This window comes from Anabrus simplex, chromosome 1 (genome assembly GCF_040414725.1).
Source record: "Anabrus simplex isolate iqAnaSimp1 chromosome 1, ASM4041472v1, whole genome shotgun sequence".
Classification (NCBI taxonomy): domain Eukaryota; kingdom Metazoa; phylum Arthropoda; class Insecta; order Orthoptera; family Tettigoniidae; genus Anabrus; species Anabrus simplex.
The window spans coordinates 1,724,901,142-1,724,921,014 of record NC_090265.1 but is presented as its reverse complement, the minus strand read 5'-3'; the positions used below and the strand labels follow the sequence as shown (position 1 = coordinate 1,724,921,014).

The 19,873-nt window shown below is 37.5% G+C and overlaps 1 protein-coding gene across 1 annotated transcript in view; it reads left to right on the top strand.

Moving 5' to 3' along the window:
• The window catches only part of LOC136882312 (ribonuclease P protein subunit p38), a 107,472-nt gene extending 88,044 nt beyond the window's left edge, over positions 1-19,428 (top strand). The window contains exon 5 of the mRNA XM_067154890.2: positions 18,841-19,428. Coding sequence (XP_067010991.2) covers positions 18,841-19,260 — 420 coding nt within the window. The 3' untranslated portion in view covers positions 19,261-19,428. The remainder of the gene's footprint in view (positions 1-18,840) is intronic.
• The last annotated feature ends 445 nt before the right edge of the window (positions 19,429-19,873 follow it).

Below are 19,873 nucleotides of genomic sequence, written 5' to 3'. Positions count from 1 at the left end.
AAAAACAGACCCTACACTGGTTTTGAAGGTTTGTTTGCATTGTTAAGCAAGTTGAATGTTACTGGTGGGAAATCAAACAGGCACATTTGGTGTAATTATAAAAGACGCTGACCTTGAAGGTGACTGGTGATTATTTGGGTAAGTACCGGTATCTCTTAAAATATACATTTCTATTCTTATATGAACTGAGACTATACTACTTAAGGCTACATTTCAAAAATAATACGTAGCTTGATCCTAATCTAACCTGTGGTGTTCATAATGTATATTTGCGAAAAATGTGCTGGCTCCTGATAAAAAGGGGCTGGCTACTGAATTATTTCTATTTTCTTCTACCCCTGACTACATGTTTACATGGCTTGCCTGCTTCCTCCAACAAGTCAGTGCTTGTGTGCTGTTGTGCCCCGATTTACCTTGTGTACCGGCCCTTTGCATTACACTACAATCCACCAGACTTGTTCTCCACAGACCGACCGCCATTTTGAACGATCAGCTGACTTTCCTGCTCAACTGACATCACCCTAATGTCTCACACATTCTAGATTGAACTGTCCCAGCTGGGCAGGTTGAACAAGAGGCCGTTCCCCGCTGGATGTGCGAGCACACCACACTGGACACAGCTGGTTCTCTAATCCCTTCGATTGTTGCTGTTTTGGTTTCAGGTGTGACATAGAGATCAAGTCACGTAAAACATCCTTGCATTCATCTTTCACCGAGCTCGATAGCTGCAGTCGCTTAAGTGCGGCCAGTATTCAGTAATCGGGAGATAGTGGGTTCGAGCCCCACTGTCGGCAGCCCTGAAGATGGTTTTCCGTGGTTTCCCATTTTCACACCAGGCAAATGCCGGGTCTGTACCTTAATTAAGGCCACGGCCGCTTCCTTCCAATTTCTGGGCTTTTCCTATCCCATCGTCGCCATAAGACATATCTGTGTCGGTGCGACGTAAAGCAAATAGCAAGGGAAAAAGAAAAAAGTAGCATTCATCTTTCTAAATAATGACTAAGTTGGGAGATTTAAAGTTAAGAACTTCATTTTGGTCCGTATTGAATCTAGATTTACACTATAAATTGAGGATAATTATGTCCACCTTTTCAATACAAATACAATGTGATGTCATTAAAACATCACGAATTTATTACCTTTCAAAAAATTGGGACCGGTTTTGGCATTATTTGTATGCCATCATCAGCCATAGGAAACTTTGTGACAAGGCTTAAGTACAATATTAACATAACATACTACATAAATATATATAAAAATTGACCATATTCTTACATAACTATTAAAAAATTATTGGTGTAGTCCTTAAAACTTAAGATTATAATTGGTAGCATATTATATGCAACATATTATGACTTATTACTTCTATACAATTTTTGACTAAAGTTAAAGCTTTGTCAGGTTCTTTAAATATTACAAAATGCTGATTTAGCATCCAGTTTTTAAAAAAAATTTCAATCTTTGAAAATTTTATAACTACTAGGCGTTTAAAGGTAATTGTGCATTTTGGTCAAAAATACCTAAAAATGACATGTATTAAAATGAGTTCACCTATTAACAAATTGGGAACAGTAACCTATTTGTACTAGGTGTAGAGATATGTTACAGTATAAGTCTTTGGTAACTCAATATCTTGCGTTAGTGCAGTTTGGTTATTTAACAGCAAATCGAGTAAAATGATAAGTTCGGCTGATATTATTTTAGACTTTAAAACATTATTTGTCCATTATAGAGGTCCCTTGAGTAAAGATTTTTTTAGTGGGCAAAACAGTTCCTTATTAGAATTGATTACAGGTTCACTCTGTTTTGGGGTTTGAATAGAATGAAATTCTTATTTCATTATATAATGTTGTTGTGCAATATTCATATACATAATGTTCCGTCTTTGCTAGTGTTCTTAAAATATAGATCGACTTAACAGGAGTGGACTGGTGAACCGGAATTTCTTGGAGCATTACATTCAAGGTCTTTGAGGTTCTAGAAATATCTCGATCCAAGACGGACCTAGGAGAAATATATACTGCGTATTAGCATAAGAATAACAAAGTTTGAGAAGGCACTATTTCTATTTAAATAGAAACTCACCCCAAGCACTACATTGTCGAGAATAAAGCCAGAAAGGAACTGTCTACTGGAAAGGCAGATAACAGTCTACGAGTACTAGAAGAGGGGCGGAGCATATGATGTAGGGGAAGGGGGATTGCGGTAATGCGAGGTTATTGGTCAAGAGGGCGTGGATTACGGAGGGGATGGTAGATGAGCATATTGCGCACCATTTTGTGTACTGGTTGATTTATTGGTCTTTTTAGATTGTTGATCACTGAAATGAGCGTGTCAAACAATATCGTGGGTTTTTCGGATACATCATTCAGATTATAATTAGGGTTAAAATACTGGTCCAGTGATATGAAACATTGTTCGGTTATTTAAATAGAAATAGTGCCTTCTCAAACTTTGTTATTCTTATGCTAATACGCAGTATATATATCTTTCTCCTAGGTCCGTCTTGGATCGAGATATTTCTAGAACCTCAAAGACCTTGAATGTAATGCTCCAAGAAATTCCGGTTCACCAGTCCACTCCTGTTAAGTCGATCTATATTTTAAGAACACTAGCAAAGACGGAACATTATGTATATGAATATTGCACAACAACATTATATAATGAAATAAGAATTTCATTCTATTCAAACCCCAAAACAGAGTGAACCTGTAATCAATTCTAATAAGGAACTGTTTTGCCCACTAAAAAAATCTTTACTCAAGGGACCTCTATAATGGACAAATAATGTTTTAAAGTCTAAAATAATATCAGCCGAACTTATCATTTTACTCGATTTGCTGTTAAATAACCAAACTGCACTAACGCAAGATATTGAGTTACCAAAGACTTATACTGTAACATATCTCTACACCTAGTACAAATAGGTTACTGTTCCCAATTTGTTAATAGGTGAACTCATTTTAATACATGTCATTTTTAGGTATTTTTGACCAAAATGCACAATTACCTTTAAACGCCTAGTAGTTATAAAATTTTCAAAGATTGAAATTTTTTTTAAAAACTGGATGCTAAATCAGCATTTTGTAATATTTAAAGAACCTGACAAAGCTTTAACTTTAGTCAAAAATTGTATAGAAGTAATAAGTCATAATATGTTGCATATAATATGCTACCAATTATAATCTTAAGTTTTAAGGACTACACCAATAATTTTTTAATAGTTATGTAAGAATATGGTCAATTTTTATATATATTTATGTAGTATGTTATGTTAATATTGTACTTAAGCCTTGTCATAAAGTTTCCTATGGCTGATGATGGCATACAAATAATGCCAAAACCGGTCCCAATTTTTTGAAAGGTAATAAATTTGTGATGTGTTAATGACGTCACATTCTATTTGTATTGAAAAGGTGGACATAATTATCCTCAATTTATAGTGTAAGTTGGGGGAGTCACGCAATTGCACGGCACTAAAATCCATTTGTGTTTTTGGCTACTGATCCTTAATGCAAGCTTGGACTTACACATTTTGTCGTATTTTGACTTCATTCTTCAAGCATATTCAATCTTCTTGTGTCGGCCATTACTCCTATTAGAACTCTTTTTGTGTCAGTTGTCTCTCTTAAAGATAAAAATTTCATTGTTCCGTATTGAAAAGTATCACAGTTAAATTGAAATAATAAATATGGTAGTTCAACCTGTTCAATACAAGTAAATAAGAGATGTAGAGATTACATTCTAATTTAATTAAACGTGGAAATGGTACCGGTTTCGACCCCAGTCTGCGTCATCATCAGCCGATTATAACTCGAAAAACAATATATAAGTAAGAAAGAAGTTAACGGTCAGTCCACACAATATAAGTTGAAGAGGCGATATAAAAATGACGGGGGTAGGCACTGTTAAATTCAGACGAAGTGGAATGTAAGTCACTTAAAAGAAGTAATGCGTAATCATCCGAGCATCAGCACGGCACACGTAATGTTTGGCACTGTCTCGCAATGTTCACGAAAAGCAGAGAACAGTTAAATGAGCCAGACTGCCTACACCGTCAGGCACAAAGTCACAACACAATCCAAATATGAAGATCTAAAGTCATGAAGAAGCCGAAGACGAGCAGCTCAACCGAAGTAACTTGCAAGCTCCAGAAGATCGGCGCGGTGTTTACAACGTCAAGTGCTGTGGTTTCATACGCTGACGGAGATTGAAGGATAGATTAAAGATCAAGTATTTGCTTAGTTCACGAAAATGTACCTATATATATATATATATATATATATTTATAATACGATTCAATGTAATTGAATACGTAATTATGATCTTGAAGATTTTTAGAACAGTTGACGTGAAAAAAACAATAGTGAATAGAAAAATGGTAAAAAGCGCAATACTGGAAACAAATGAAAACGTGTATGCACAGTGCGCTATTTCTTGAAATATAAAAAAATTCAGGTCGTGATTGAAGTAGTCAAAGTTGGCGGACGCAAGGCATGAATTTAAATTTGAAAGTGAGGGCCCAAAATGAAGGTGGCAGTGCAGTTTTTTTTTTAGGGGTGAAAAGAAAAATAGGATAAATTAATAAAGAAAGAAGATTAGTGGATAAGAAAAGATTAAAAGGGTTTAAAGTTGAGAGGTGGTGAGAAAGGATAAGATAGGGATGAAGGAGGGGTAGTTGAGGGTGGGTTACTGGAGGTATGAAATGTGGGTAGGAACTTTGTAAGGCATGAAAAATTGAATTCAGGTTTTGAAATTTAGAATTTTTGAGAAGAAGAATTAGGAAGTCAAATAGGATGTTGGGTTTTTCAGAAATGTCGTTTAAGTTGAAATTGGGGTTGAAGTATTGGTCAAGGTGAATAAAACAATTTTCAGTAGTGTTTAAGAGGGGGCCTTTGTTAATGATTTTAAGTATTTTCATGTCTTTTTCAATATTGGTGAAATTGTGCTTGGAGTCATGTATGTGTTGTCGTATGGCGGAGAATCTGTTATATTTAATGGCGTTGATATGTTCGGAGTATCTGATGTTGAAGTTGCGACCAGTTTGACCGATGTACGAGGAGCTGCAGTTGTTACATTTGAATCTGTATACTCCAGATTTTGAAAAAGCATTAGATTTATTTAGTGATTTAGAGTTGTGTAATATATCAAAATTTCTGTTATTGGTTCTAAAGGAAATTTTCATGTTATGTTTTTTAAGAACATTAGTTATTTTATAAGCTTCTTGAGTGAAAGTGAAAGTGGAAAATGCAGTGGGTTTGGTTTTGTCTTTAGATAAAGTGGTTTTAGGACGGTGTTTGAATTTGTTGATGATACGGTTTATGAAGGAGATGTTATAGCCATTGAATTTAGCGATGTTACGGATGGTGTTTAATTCTCACCACCTCTCAACTTTAAACCCTTTTAATCTTTTCTTATCCACTAATCTTCTTTCTTTATTAATTTATCCTATTTTTCTTTTCACCCCTAAAAAAACTGCACTGCCACCTTCATTTTGGGCCCTCACTTTCAAATTTAAACTCATGCCTTGCGTCCGCCAACTTTGACTACTTCAATCACGACCTGAATTTTTTTATATTCAAGAAATAGCGCACTGTGCATACACGTTTTCATTTGTTTCCGGTATTGCGCTTTCTACCATTTTTCTATTCACTATTGTTTTTTCACGTCAACTGTTCTAAAAATCTTCAAGATCATAATTACGTATTCAATTACATTGAATCGTATTATAAGTATGTATATATATATATATAGGTACATTTTCGTCAACTAAGCAAATACTTGATCTTTAATCTATCCTTCAATCTCCGTCAGCGTATGAAACTACAGCACTTGACGTTGTAAACACCGCGCCGATCTTCTGGAGCTTGCAAGTTACTTCGGTTGAGCTGCTCGTCTTCGGCTTCTTCATGACTTTAGATCTTCATATTTGGATTGTGTTGTGACTTTGTGCCTGACGGTGTAGGCAGTCTGGCTCATTTTACTGTTCTCTGCTTTTCATGAACATTGCGAGACAGTGCCAAACATTACGTGTGCCGTGCTGATGCTCGGATGATTACGCATTACTTCTTTTAAGTGACTTACATTCCACTTCGTCTGAATTTAACAGTGCCTACCCCCGTCATTTTTATATCGCCTCTTCAACTTATATTGTGTGGACTGACCGTTAACTTCTTTCTTACTTATACATTGTTTTTCGAGTTATAATCGGCTGATGATGACCCAGACTGGGGTCAAAACCGGTACCATTTCCACTTTTAATTAAATAAGAATGTAATCTCTACATCTCTTATTTACTTGTATTGAATAGGTTGAACTACCATATTTATTATTTCAATTTAGTTGTCTCTCTCTCGGTTCCCTCATTCCCGTCTTGTCCCCACCCCTCATCTTGTTTGAAATTTTGAATGATTGTATAGGTATTTAAAATTTTGTACTGACTTGTGAACAACTTAACTAACGTTTTGATCAATCTCACTGTTGATTCTTTTGAATTGGGTTACTTATTCAGTTATATTTATGAGACTTGTTAATGATTTTGGCATAAGTGTTTACACATCTAAGGATTTGGATTAACTATATAAAGTATTTATACTAAACGCACTTTATACCACTTTCAATATTTGTCTCAGTTATCTATCAAATTATATTTGTTATGTTTTTTGTTTCATTGTAAATCTTGTTATCATCCCCTATGTCCCCGATCCCTCTGGGCTGTATTCCACTGCACAGAATAGTGTTTGGTTGTTGTTGTTGTTGTTGTTGTTGTTGTTGTTGCTGTTGTTGTTGTTGTTGTTGTTGTTGTTGTTGTTGTTGTTGTTGTTGTTAAACCTGTACTCTGTCATTGAGTGGTAGCCTCGACCTAACATACTGTCACCACATGCTGGCAGAGTACTGTGATAACCTAGTAACAGTTGATAACAACATAGTAATGATTCATAACACTTATTCTACATCAGACATTAGAGGTGAGTCTCATAAATAATTTTCCCCCTTTTTTTAATTTCTTTCTGTATGTTTATTCATTGGATTCAACAGAGTTTGCCGAAGGGTGGAGTGACCAGCGTTAATGAAGAGTGGAAGGCCTTCAAAGACACCTTTGTGGGAGAAGCCAAAAACCTATGTGAAGTTACAAGTTCTATCAAAAGAAAAAAGGAGACACCATGGTGGAATGATAGAGTGAAAACAGTGGTGAAAGAAAGAAACCAAATAAAGAAGGCACTGGACAAGGAAAAACAAAAACAGGGACAAAAACGAAATGAACAAGAAATACAAAGACTTCAAGGAGTATACAGGAATAAGAAACTTACTGTAAAGAACATTGTAAGAGAAGAAAAAGAAAAGAAATGGAATGAGTTTGCAGACAAACTGGAAGAGGACAGTAGAGGAAATATGAAATTGCTATACAGAGTAGTGAAAAACAAGCGAAGGGATCAAGAGACCATAAAAGCAATAGAACGTGATGATGGAACTCTGGCACAAGATGAGGGAGAAATTAAACAAGAACTCAAGATCTATTTCGAAAAGCTGCTGAATGAAGATACAGAAAACGTAACAACGGATAGAGGAGAGACAAGTCGAGAAACCACAACTGAACCACCAATTACATGGCTTGAGGTTGAAAATGCGCTCAAGAGCATGAAGAAAGGAAAGGCAGTGGGTATAGATGAACCAAGTGCAGATATGCTGAAAGCAGCGGGAATTCCAGGAATCCAATGGCTCTACAGACTGCTCAACAAGATATGGGAGGAAAATACTATTCCTGAGGACTGGAAGATCAATCAAATCAATCAAAATCAATCAATACTGATCTGCATTTAGGGCAGTCGCCCAGGTGGCAGATTCCCTATCTGTTGCTTTCCTAGCCTTTTCCGAAATGATTTCAAAGAAATTGGAAATTTATTGAACATCTCCCTTGGTAAGTTATTCCAATCCCTAACTCCCCTTCCTATAAATGAATATTTGCCCCAGTTTGTCCTCTTGAATTCCAACTTTATCTTCATATTGTGATCTTTCCTACTTTTATAGACGCCATTCAAACCTATTCGTCTACTAATGTCATTCCACGCCATCTCTCCGTTGACAGCTCGGAACATACCACTTAGTCGAGCAGCTCTTCTTCTTTCTCTCAATTCTTCCCAACCCAAACATTGCAACATTTTTGTAACGCTACTCTTTTGTCGGAAATCACCCAGAACAAATCGAGCTGCTTTTCTTTGGATTTTTTCCAGTTCTTGAATCAGGTAATGGGTATCATTGTACCTCTTTTCAAGAAAGGAAGCCGACAAAAATGTAGTAATTACCGTGTTATATCACACTACTGTCTCATGTGCTGAAAATATTGGAAAAAATAATAGAGACCAGAATCAGAGATATTGTTGAACCAATTTTGGAAGAAGAGCAGTATGGTTTCAGACCAGGAAGGTCAACTACAGACCTTATATTTGCAATTAGGATGCTAATGGAAAAATACTGGGAGAAGAACAAGCCTTCATTTCTAATAGTTTTGGACATTGAGAAAGCATACGACAGTGTGCCAAGGGAAAGAATTTGGCAATGCATGAAAGAACTTCACAGTGCGAGACAGCCTCATAGACAAAGTGAAAATGTTGTGTAATGGGAGCAGAAGCTGTATTCAAGTAGGATGTGGTTTGTCGGACTGGTTTGAAACAAAGAGAGGAGTGCAGCAGGGCAGCTCATTGTCACCACTTCTATTTATTATTGTAATGGATGTAGTAATGAAATCCATTAAAAGGAAAGAACATGGAGATATCAAAGCCTTCACGTTTGCAGATGATGTTGCGATCTGGAGTGACTCAGAAGAGGAATTGGGAGAGAGAATACAAAGCTGGAATGAGGAGTTTAAGAAATATGGTTTAAACATCAGCAAGACCAAGACGGTGGTGATGGAAGTGTATGGGGAAGGAGCAGAACCAATAGTCATGTTAAATGAAGCCCAACTGGACAGCGTTCCAGTTTTCAAATACTTGGGTAGCGTTATATCAAACGACAACCTAGCAAAACATGAGGTGAACAATCGAATCAATAAGGCAACACAATTTTACCACCAGGTAAGACACCTGCTGTGGGATGAGCAAATACTCATGAAAACAAAAATGACATTGTACAAGTCCTATTATACACCAATTCTTACATACAGTCTCGAAACCACAACACTGACCAGTAGAGATAATTACAGACTTCAGGCAGCTGAAATGAAATTCCTACGCACTATGATCCAGAAAACCAGAAAAGACAAGATTAGGAATGAGAAAATTAGAGAAGAAGTAGGAATAGATTATTCTCTCCTCAATAAGATTCAGATATCAAGACTGAAGTGGTTTGGTCACATGAAGAGGATGCCAGTAAACAGAACTGCAAGGAAGGAATTTGACAGAAAAGTAGAAGGAAGACGACCCGTGGGAAGGCCATGAAGGAAATGGATAGATTTAGTTAAGAACGATGTACTGCTGAGAGGTCATGATTGGGACAAGTTGGTGAAGGAAGAATGGTACAAGGACAGGATGAGATGGAGGAGGCTCATATACCACACCCGGGAAACTGGAGATGGTTTAGGATGATGATGATGATGATGATGATGTTTATTCATTCTGGCTATCATTTCCAGAATTACTTCTTTGCCCAAGGTCCTAAGTCAACTTAAACACATCATATTATGACAAGAAGATCATAACCATAATTGTTATTATATGCATTTTAATATTATAATTATTCCTGCAACGTTGTCTTTGTCTGGTATACATATGTTTTAGTTATCACATAATCTGTTTAATTTTATTTGGCTGAAGATGGCCACCAAGTGCCTGAAACTAGTCCCAAGACTGATGTAATATTATTTATTTGATATATTGTATCAAATATACAATTTCTTATAATTGCACTTCAATACAGAACAAAAATGAAATGTATAGCTTAAAATAAGCCCCTCTATGGTCTGAAACCACACTGGTTTTCAACCAACTTACTCTCAACCACTGATCGCACCCTCCCAAAATGCCAGTGAACACCTTGCCTGGTATACTCATCATCATCCTAAACCATCTCCAGTTTCCCGGGTGTGGTATATGAGCCTCCTCCATCTCATCCTGTCCTTGTACCATTCTTCCTCCACCAACATGTCCCAATCATGACCTCTCAGCATTACATCGCTCTTAACTAAATCTATCCATTTCCTTCGTGGCCTTCCCACGGGTCGTCTTCCTTCTACCTTTCTGTCAAATTCCTTCCTTGCAGTTCTGTTTACTGGCATCCTCTTCATGTGACCAAACCACTTCAGTCTTGATATCTGAATCTTATTTAGAGAATTGTCTATTCCTACTTCTTCTCTAATTTTCTCATTCCTAATCTTGTCTTTCCTGGTTTTCTGGATCATAGTGCGTAGGAATTTCATTTCAGCTGCCTGAAGTTTGGAATTATCTCTATTGGTCAGTGTTGTGGTTTCGAGACTGTATGTAAGAATTGGTGTATAATAGGACTTGTACAATGTCATTTTTGTTTTCATGGGTATTTGCTCATCCCACAGCAGGTGTCTTACCTGGTGGTAGAATTGTGTTGCCTTATTGATTCGATTGTTCACCTCATGTTTTGCTAGGTTGTCATTTGATATAACGCTACCCAAGTATTTGAAAACTGGAACGTTGTCCAGTTGAGCTTCATTTAACATGACTATTGGTTCTGCTCCTTCCCCATACACTTTCATCACCACCGTCTTGGTCTTGCTGATGTTTAAACCATATTTCTTAAACTCCTCATTCCAGCTTTGTATTCCCTCTCCCAATTCATCTTCTGAGTCACTCCAGATCGCAACATCATCTGCAAATGTGAAGGCTTTGATATCTCCATGTTCTTTCCTTTTAATAGATTTCATTACTACATCCATTACAATAATAAATAAAAGTGGTGACAATGAGCTGCCCTGCTGCACTCCTCTCTTTGTTTCAAACCAGTCCGACAAACCACATCCTACTTGAATACAGCTTCTGTTCCCACTATACAACATTTTCACTTTGTCTATGAGGCTATCTCGCACTTGAAGTTCTTTCATGCATTGCCAAATTCTTTCCCGTGGTACACTATCGTATGCTTTCTCAATGTCCAAAAATATTAGGAATAAAGGCTTGTTCTTCTCCCAGTATTTTTCCATTAGCATCCTAATTGCAAATATAAGGTCTGTAGTTGACCTTCCTGGTCTGAAACCATACTGCTCTTCTTCCAAAATTGGTTCAACAATATCTCTGATTCTAGTCTCTATTATTTTTTCCAATATTTTCAGGACATGAGACAGTAGTGTGATACCACGGTAATTAGTACATTTTCGTCGGCTTCCTTTCTTGAACAGAGGTACAATGATGCCCATCTTCCAGTCCTCAGGAATAGTATTTTCCTCCCATATCTTGTTGAGCAGTCTATAGAGCCATTGGATTCCTGGAACTCCCGCTGCTTTCAGCATATCTGCACTTAGTTCATCTACGCCCACTGCCTTTCCTTTCTTCATGCTCTTGAGCGCATTTTCAACCTCAAGCCATGTAATTGGTGGTTCAGTTGTGGTTCCTCGACTTGGCTCTCCTCTATCCGTTGTTATGTTTCCTGTATCTCCATTCAGCAGCTTTTCGAAATAGATCTTGAGTTCTTGTTTAATTTCTCCCTCTTCTTGTGCCAGAGTTCCATCATCACGTTCTATTGCTTTTATGGTCTCTTGATCCCTTCGCTTGTTTTTCACTACTCTGTATAGCAATTTCATATTTCCTCTACTGTCCTCTTCCAGTTTGTCTGCAAACTCATTCCATTTCTTCTCTTTTTCTTCCCTTACAATGTTCTTTACAGCAAGTTTCTTGTTCCTGTATACTCCTTGAAGTCTTTGTATTTGTTGTTCATTTCGTTCTTGTCCCTGTTTTTGTTTCTCCTTGTCCAGTGCCTTCTTTATTTGGTTTCTTTCTTTCACCGCTGTTTTCACTCTATCATTCCACCATGGTGTCTCCCTTTTTCTTTTGATAGAACTTGTAACTCCACATAGATTTTTGGCTTCTCCCACAAAGGTGTCTTTGAAGGCCTTCCATTCTTCATTAACGCTGGTTACTTCACACTTCGGCAAACTCTGTTGAATCCTTAGTTTGTATTCTTCCTTTATTTGGACTTCTTGCAACTTCCAAGTTTTAATCCTTGGTTTTTTCGTAATAAGTTTCTGCGTTTCATTTGTCTTATGTTTGAAGTCTACTACCAACAATCTGTGGTCACTGTCCATGCTTTCACTAGGGATGACCTTTACATTTGTGATGTACCTGCCACCATCTTTATTTGTGATTACGTAGTCAATCAATGTTCTATACTGGCCATCCCAACTGTACCTTGTTATTCTGTGACTGTCTCTTTTTTTGAAGAATGTATTTTTGATTATAAGATCATTTCTTCTGCACAGATCTAATAGTTGTTCTCCTTCTGGGTTCCTTTGTCCAAATCCATGTGGACCAATGATGTTCTTGTACCCAAGTCTGTCTACCCCAACTTGCGCATTTAGATCTCCAATAATAATAACATTTTCCTCATTAACTGTATCTTCCAGGTCTTGCCGAAATTTCTCTTTGTCTTCCTCACTGCAGCCTGTCTGTGGGGCATACACTTGTATGATGGTGTACTTAGTGTTACTGATCAATGAAATTCATAAATAGTTACTGCAATTCTTCCAGTTTCCTTGCTTATAGATAGGTGCAATTACTCCTTTTTCCAATCAGAAGGCACAAACCTACTACGCTGGCGTAGCAGGGGAGAGGTGATACTCCAACGTGGCACATCCCAGGTGGTGGATAGGAAGGTTCTAACTGACTTGCCGGCAGACTTGAGTGAAATAAAATAGCTCTCGCGGACCAAACACACATCCCTCTGTGGGTGGGGAACGCATATGAAGAATACACCCACGATATCCCCTGCCTGCCTTAAGAGGCGACTAAAAGGGGCGACCAATGGATGATCAAATTAGAACCATGAGACTACTTGTAATTAGTACCATTACGCAGGGAACACCATGGGTCGCCTTTACTTGCGAGTAGTACCACTATGTTAGGTACACAATAGGTTTGTAATTAGTAGCAATAGAGTGTGAATCAGGATGGGGTTTACAGTACCCGTGATTAGTACCACTACATGCAAAACACCATGGGCTTATGTTGCCTGTAATTAATACCATTATGTGAGAAATACCACGGGTCTGGGCGTTGCCTGTGATTAGTACCACTATATGAGCGACACCATGGGTCTGCATTGCCTATGATTACTATCCACTATGTGAGGAACACCACGGGATAGTATGAGTCCCTGTGATTAGTACACCTATGTGAGGAACACCATAGGTTTGCGTTGCCTGTAAGTGGCATCGCAATGTGAGAAACACCATAGGTCTGTGTTATATGTGCGTATTACATTGCCTGTGAGTAGTATGCGGATCAGATCCGCTGATTGTTTTAAATTCATATTCATCCAGTCATTCTTTGTCATCACGTTTTGAATTCTGGTCAGTGGATGATTTTTTACTTTTAAATTGATTTCGTACCATTATGGGCCAATGACCTAGATGTTAGGCCCCTTTAAACAAGCATCATCATCATCATCATCCAATCAGAAGGTACCTTACTAACATTCCATGCTAATCTTATTACTCTATGAAGCCACGTTATCCCTGCTTTCTGACTATATTTCACCATTTCTGGTCTAATTTCATCTATCCCTGCTGCTTATGAATTGGAGTTTATTTACCATCCTTTCCACTTCGTCAAACATAATTTCACTAACATCATTGTCCTCCTCCCCATGAGTTCGGATGCTCGCGATGTCACCGGTAGATTTCCTTTTATTTCAAGAAGATTTTCAGAATATTCCATCCACCTGTCTAGTGATTTGCTTGGATCTATTATGAGTTCACCTAATTCAGCCAAAACACTATTCATTCCTTTTTTCCCCCCTTTCTGAGATTTTTTATTACTGTACAGAAAGGTTTCCCTGCCGCTTGACCTAGCCTTTCCAGGTTATTACCAAAATCTTCCCACAACTTCCTTGGATTCAACAATTATTTGTTTTGCTCTGATTCTTTCATTTATGTACAATTCCCTGTCTGCATCAGTCCCTGCTGGACCCATTTCTGATATAATGTACCTTCTCTTTATTTTTATAAGCTGTCCTCCCTTCATCATTCCACCAAGATGTTCGCCATTTCCCATCTTGACATACAGTTGTTCCCAGGCATTCTGATGCTGTTTCTACTACAGTATCCTTGTATGCCACCCATTCTTTTTCTGTATCCTGAATCTGCTTACTGTCTATTGTTTGGAACTTTTCACTAATCTATCCATTTACTTCTGTCTAACTTCCACATCCTGGAGATTTACTACCCTTATTCATCTGCAGATAGATTTCACTTTCTCTATCCTAAGCCTAGAGATAGTTCACTACAGATCAGATAATAGTCTTTATCGTCAAAAAATCCTCGGAATACCCCCAATTCTAACAGATTTCCTGAATTCAAATCAGTTATGATATAGTCTGTTATGGATCTGGTGCCCCTACCCTCCCATGTGTAGCATGAATAGCCTTATGCTTGAAGAACGTATTTGTAACTGCTAATCCCATACTAGCACAGAAGTCCAGCAGACACTTCAGTTCTGTTTCAACTCGCGCATTGAAATCGCCCATTAGCACTATCTTTTCCTTGCTGTTGACCTTGACTAAGATGTCACTCAGTGCTTCATAAAATGTATCAACTTCATCCTCATCTGCACCCTCACATGATGAGTACACTGAGACAATTCCTCCAACTGCCAAATCTACCTACATCATTTGCTCATTTACATGCCAGACAAAAACTATGTTGCATGCAATAGTATTCCTGATGAATAGTCCTACCCCACACTCTGCCCTTCCCATTTTAACACCCGTCAAGTACACTTTATAATCTCCTGTCTCTTCCTTATTATCTCCCCTTACCCAAATATCATTAACTCCTAACACATCCAGAAGCAACCTCTTTGCTGACTCAGCCAGTTCTTCCATAAGCCACATTGATATTAATAGCTTCCCTTCAAATTCCATTTTGTTCGCCAAGTTTTTTCCAAGGAGTCCCTCACCTGTCAAATGGGAATGGGACTCCATTGCTCCCATAGGTCCGATGCTTGCTTAAAACGTTCTGAGCATGCTCAGTGAAAATTCTGTTAAGCAAGATGCTACCTTTGCTTACAGTCCCATTGAGGATCTCTCCTCTAACGTGTTAGGGACTAGCAGTGGATTGTATAGCCCTAGCCGCCTGAGCACAAGGAAGGCCATGACTCAGAATACGTCCGAGATGCCCACTCCCATTCCATAGTAACTGGTATCTCTACTCTCTGGACCACTTACTAGGCCACTCGGCTGTTGCCCATGGTTCACGAACCAGGACGTGACTGCAGTAACCCGCACCACAAAACACATTTTAGAATATAAATCCTCTGTTTCCAATTTACTTAGATTACTGTCTTTGTTTAAATTGTCAGTAATGAAATTAGTGGTTATATTAATACTAGAGTACATGTTGGAAATGCCATAGAAATATCTAGTGTGATGGGGTTATAATTTGAGTTTCTTGGAACTATTACAAAATTCTAATGAATTTTTGTCAGAAGTTCTCTTGAAAAATGTGTATGGTGCATTAAGAATTTCTGAATATAATGAACATTTGATTGAGAGGGCCATTCCTGAAGTTTATATCAGTCTAATGGAAATGCCTTCTTTGTGGTATTTTGGTAAAGTTTTTGTCGCAGTTCATGTTTACTAACTTGGAAGTTCATTAAATGTTCATGGAATGTTCATTAAACATTAAGGAAGAATTTTTAAATAATTGTTTCATTTCTTAATGTTATTAGTAGGAACCTATTTTTTAAAAAGTTACGGTATCTGAAAAAACATTCTCTTTTATTGATGCAGTCCTTTTTTATAATCAAAATAGTGCATTCCGTTTTTCATCTTTGGTGATTATTATGTTATTTTTTATCTTCCTTTTAAGACCTATTATTTATTTGTTGGAGATATTGGACTCTTCAGATTTTTGTTCTTTAAATATCTTGTTTAACTTTTTCCTAACTCCATATCTTGGCTCATCTTGTTTTCCCAAGAGCAATTTACTGATAGAATGTTCAATTTCAGCTACAGTGGTTATTAAATTATTAGAGTTGGAAGAATTCCTCCCAATTATGTTCGGCACCCTTACTTAAGATAGTTTGCTCTGTTTATTCAGATGTAACTCGGTGATATTTTTGATAGGTGGATGAAAAGTGAGGGTAACATTTTCATTAAAAGGGGTGGAAATTATTCACTGATTTTTTTATCTTAAGATTTTTGACCTTTTATTTAAGGTGTTTTGTTTTTCAGACAAGATATAGAGTGTTGAAATGAGTCCCACTCTAGTGGGGACAGTATAATTTAATGTTTAGAACTGACTTCTTTTTGTGAAGAAATTTTATTTTGCTCTTAAACTGCAAAGAATTGATCTTAGATTGAGAATTCTTCATGTTCTTGAAGTTCCTGTGATTAGCATTCAGTCAAGTTGTCTAGTAAACATTGTTTTAGAAAAGAGCAATCTTTACAAATTTGTTACTATTTTGATTTTAAGGTTGGGCTGTTTTCTTCCTTACTGGTTGGCAAGATTATTATAGACAATAGACAATAAATGTCATATCAGTTCTGTATTGATTTCACAATTCTAAAGAAATTTTTATTTGTGGGTGCACTATTTCAATATACAAAAGATTAAAATCTACAAATAGGTGCTAAACTTAATTATATAAAATACGTGGTACATGTTTCAAGCCATTAAGATCCTTTAGAGGAATCCACAAACCGTTTTCAATCTTCCAGCTTGTATTCACTCTGTTCTATCAATCCTGGAATGTCACAGCAATAGGTCAGATTATCTTCCTGAACTCATCTCTATGTCTGTACCAAGATAGTTTCAGGCACAAGAAGATTTTTTTCTTTCAATCATGACCCCAGCAATTCACTTTTTTTCCTTCATAAGAGCGAGATCTTGTATCAGATTACTGAAATCCGGCTGGTTAAACAGTCGTGGACTTACTGCTTGTGTGGCTGCTGAAAAATCCATATCACCTTGTTCATCATTGGAATTTGATGAAGCTTCAATAGGAGGTAAAGGTATTAGAGGAACAGGTCTTACCACCGACATACACAATACTGTCCTCCAGGCACTGGTATGCTCCTGCGGCTCACATCATGCCTCCACTGTGGCACGCGTTGTCCAGGTACTCTGCCCCTTCATTACATTACACGCGCACACATAACAGAATATGCCTGGCTTATTCACACATCTTCTAATACCTGACACACTCATTATTTTTTGAATACAACATGATATATAAACAACAGGTTAGACTTCCACCACAATCATGATGCAATTGACTGCCACCAGACAAGACTGCAACCCTGCATTTCAGGCGGTAAGAGTTCTAAAAATAGACTCTGATACCGGACGAGTTCAATGGAGGGGACAAATTCGGTGGAGGGGTGAGGTTGAGTTGACATACATCCACAACAATAACAAAGCAAAGCGCGACCACATTAACAATAGCCAATTCGATGTTATTACAAAGCAGCATAAGCTGCAATGACACATTTTCAGACAGTAAATGGCAATTAACACTAAAACTAGATGTGATACAAGAAAAACATTGACACTCTGCTTAGTTAAAATCACTTATCAGATGCTTTGCCACAAAAATCATGCTGGGTAAGTGATGAAATGAGCAGCAGTGTTGCAAGAGGTGACAACAAGTGGAGTTGGGCGACCCTAAGCAAGATGCAACAAAGAACAGCACGGAAATGATTGGAAGAGGTCTCTGATTAGGAGTGCATGTTGAAAGGCTAGAGATTTCTCAATGTGACTTGATGAATTGTGGAGAAATGTTCCAGTTTTAAACTTCAAATGATCAATTTACACAGACTTGGGATCGTCGCACTGCCGACCAAGAATGTAATGTTATACATCTTAATGTCCCGGCCTAGAAAGCCAAGAATAACGGCCAAGAGGATTCATCATGCTCACCACATGACAGCTTGTAATCTGCAGGCCTTCAGGCTGAGCAGCGGTCGCTTGGTAGGCCATGGCCTTTCGGGACAGTTGCACTATGGGGTTTGGTTTGTTGTTCTGGAGGATACTGGTGAAAACAGAAAATTGCTCTTAAAAATTCCTACAAATTATAAATTAAGAAAACCATTCTGGGGACCGAGAAATGGAAAGTTTCCTGAACTTGAAAATGAACTATTTTTCAATACATGAAATGTTTATGTAATGATGGCTATGGTTTTTCACATGAAATACTACATTTTAAAACACACAAGATAGTGACAAAGCTGTATGAAACTGAACATAGGCCATGATAGTATGAATCTGTTCGTTTTAGTCAAGTTCAATTTCCTATTCCCCACACATATTTTGCACCCTGATTTTTAAACTCAAGTATTTGGAAAAGAAGTGCAAGATATATGAGTAAATACAGTAATTTGCATTGTGAACTGGTTTATTTGATTCTCTGTTTGAATGCATTCAGGTTGGAACAACAAACAACAGCCATGAATTTGCATAGTCACTAATGTCAATACAGTTATTTTTATAACATTAACTGTTTACACTTAGCATCATCAGTGCTGTAGCAGTGGAATTAGCAGCTTCCATTATGACTGTACTTGTTACATCATGTCCTGTGTTTTATGTAACTTTAGAACAGTTAACTGTTCCACTGATTTAGGATATTTTAATTTAGCTGACTGTGTGCGCTGATGTTGTTTCAGAGCTGTGTTGCCGAAAACAAGGATAGTCATTTCCATGATCTCTACCAGACAATAAGGGAGCTCTCAGCAGAGTTTCCTGTACCTCAGCCATACACATATTCTGATGAACTGGATAGCAAACCTAGCCAGAGTGAGAAGGTTTCGTCCGACCCTCCGAGACCTCCCTCGAGCATCTACCTTTATCGAGCATCTACCAAGGAACGTGCATTTGTACCTGGCCAGGTTGCTGCTCCTGAGAGTGACTTCTTGGCTTTGAGCCCAGCCAGCTCAGAAAGTTCGGTAAATTTACCAGAATCAGTGGGCATATCTCATAAGTGGTCTCGGGAGCAGCCTGCTTGCAAACCACAGTATATAACTCCGGTCATCAAGAGGCTGCAGCCCAACCCAAACAAGAAGAGGAAGAAAAAGAACAAGAATTGAGTCTGTTCAAGTACGACGCAGAAAACAGGAATGTAGAAGTAATGTCATTCAGTCAAGTCGGTGGAACCTAACAATATGTCTCATGCTACAAGCATGAAAAGTTAATAAGTAGCCTCATTTGTAATAATAATAATAATAATAATAATAAAATTCTTATTTTCTGATTCATATTTGAAGGTGTATTCAAATTTTTAACAATTTCTTTTTCACAAACATACTGTTCTAATCTGCAAAAGAAATGGTACTGTTCATTCCAGGTAATATAATATTTACTGTAAGGTTGAGAATATTGGGTGTTGGAAGTCTTGAGTATTTCCTAGAAATAGTGTACCAGCTAGAAAGAAAAAAATGGTATCATCAAGTTTAACTAATGTCACCCTGATGAGGAAACGCAAGGTATCTTTCAAAATGCACGTTGAGTGTGTTTATATAGTTTATTACACAACATAATCCCAAAAATATTACATCATTAAGAGTTTAACTACTTGATCATAGGTTAAGTTATTTTGTGATGGGAGGAAGTGTCTTAAGTAGTATACAAATGTGAACACGAGGCAGTTTCAGAGAAAAGTGTTGTGGTTGGTAAACAACTACTAGGGTGACCAAGTTTAAC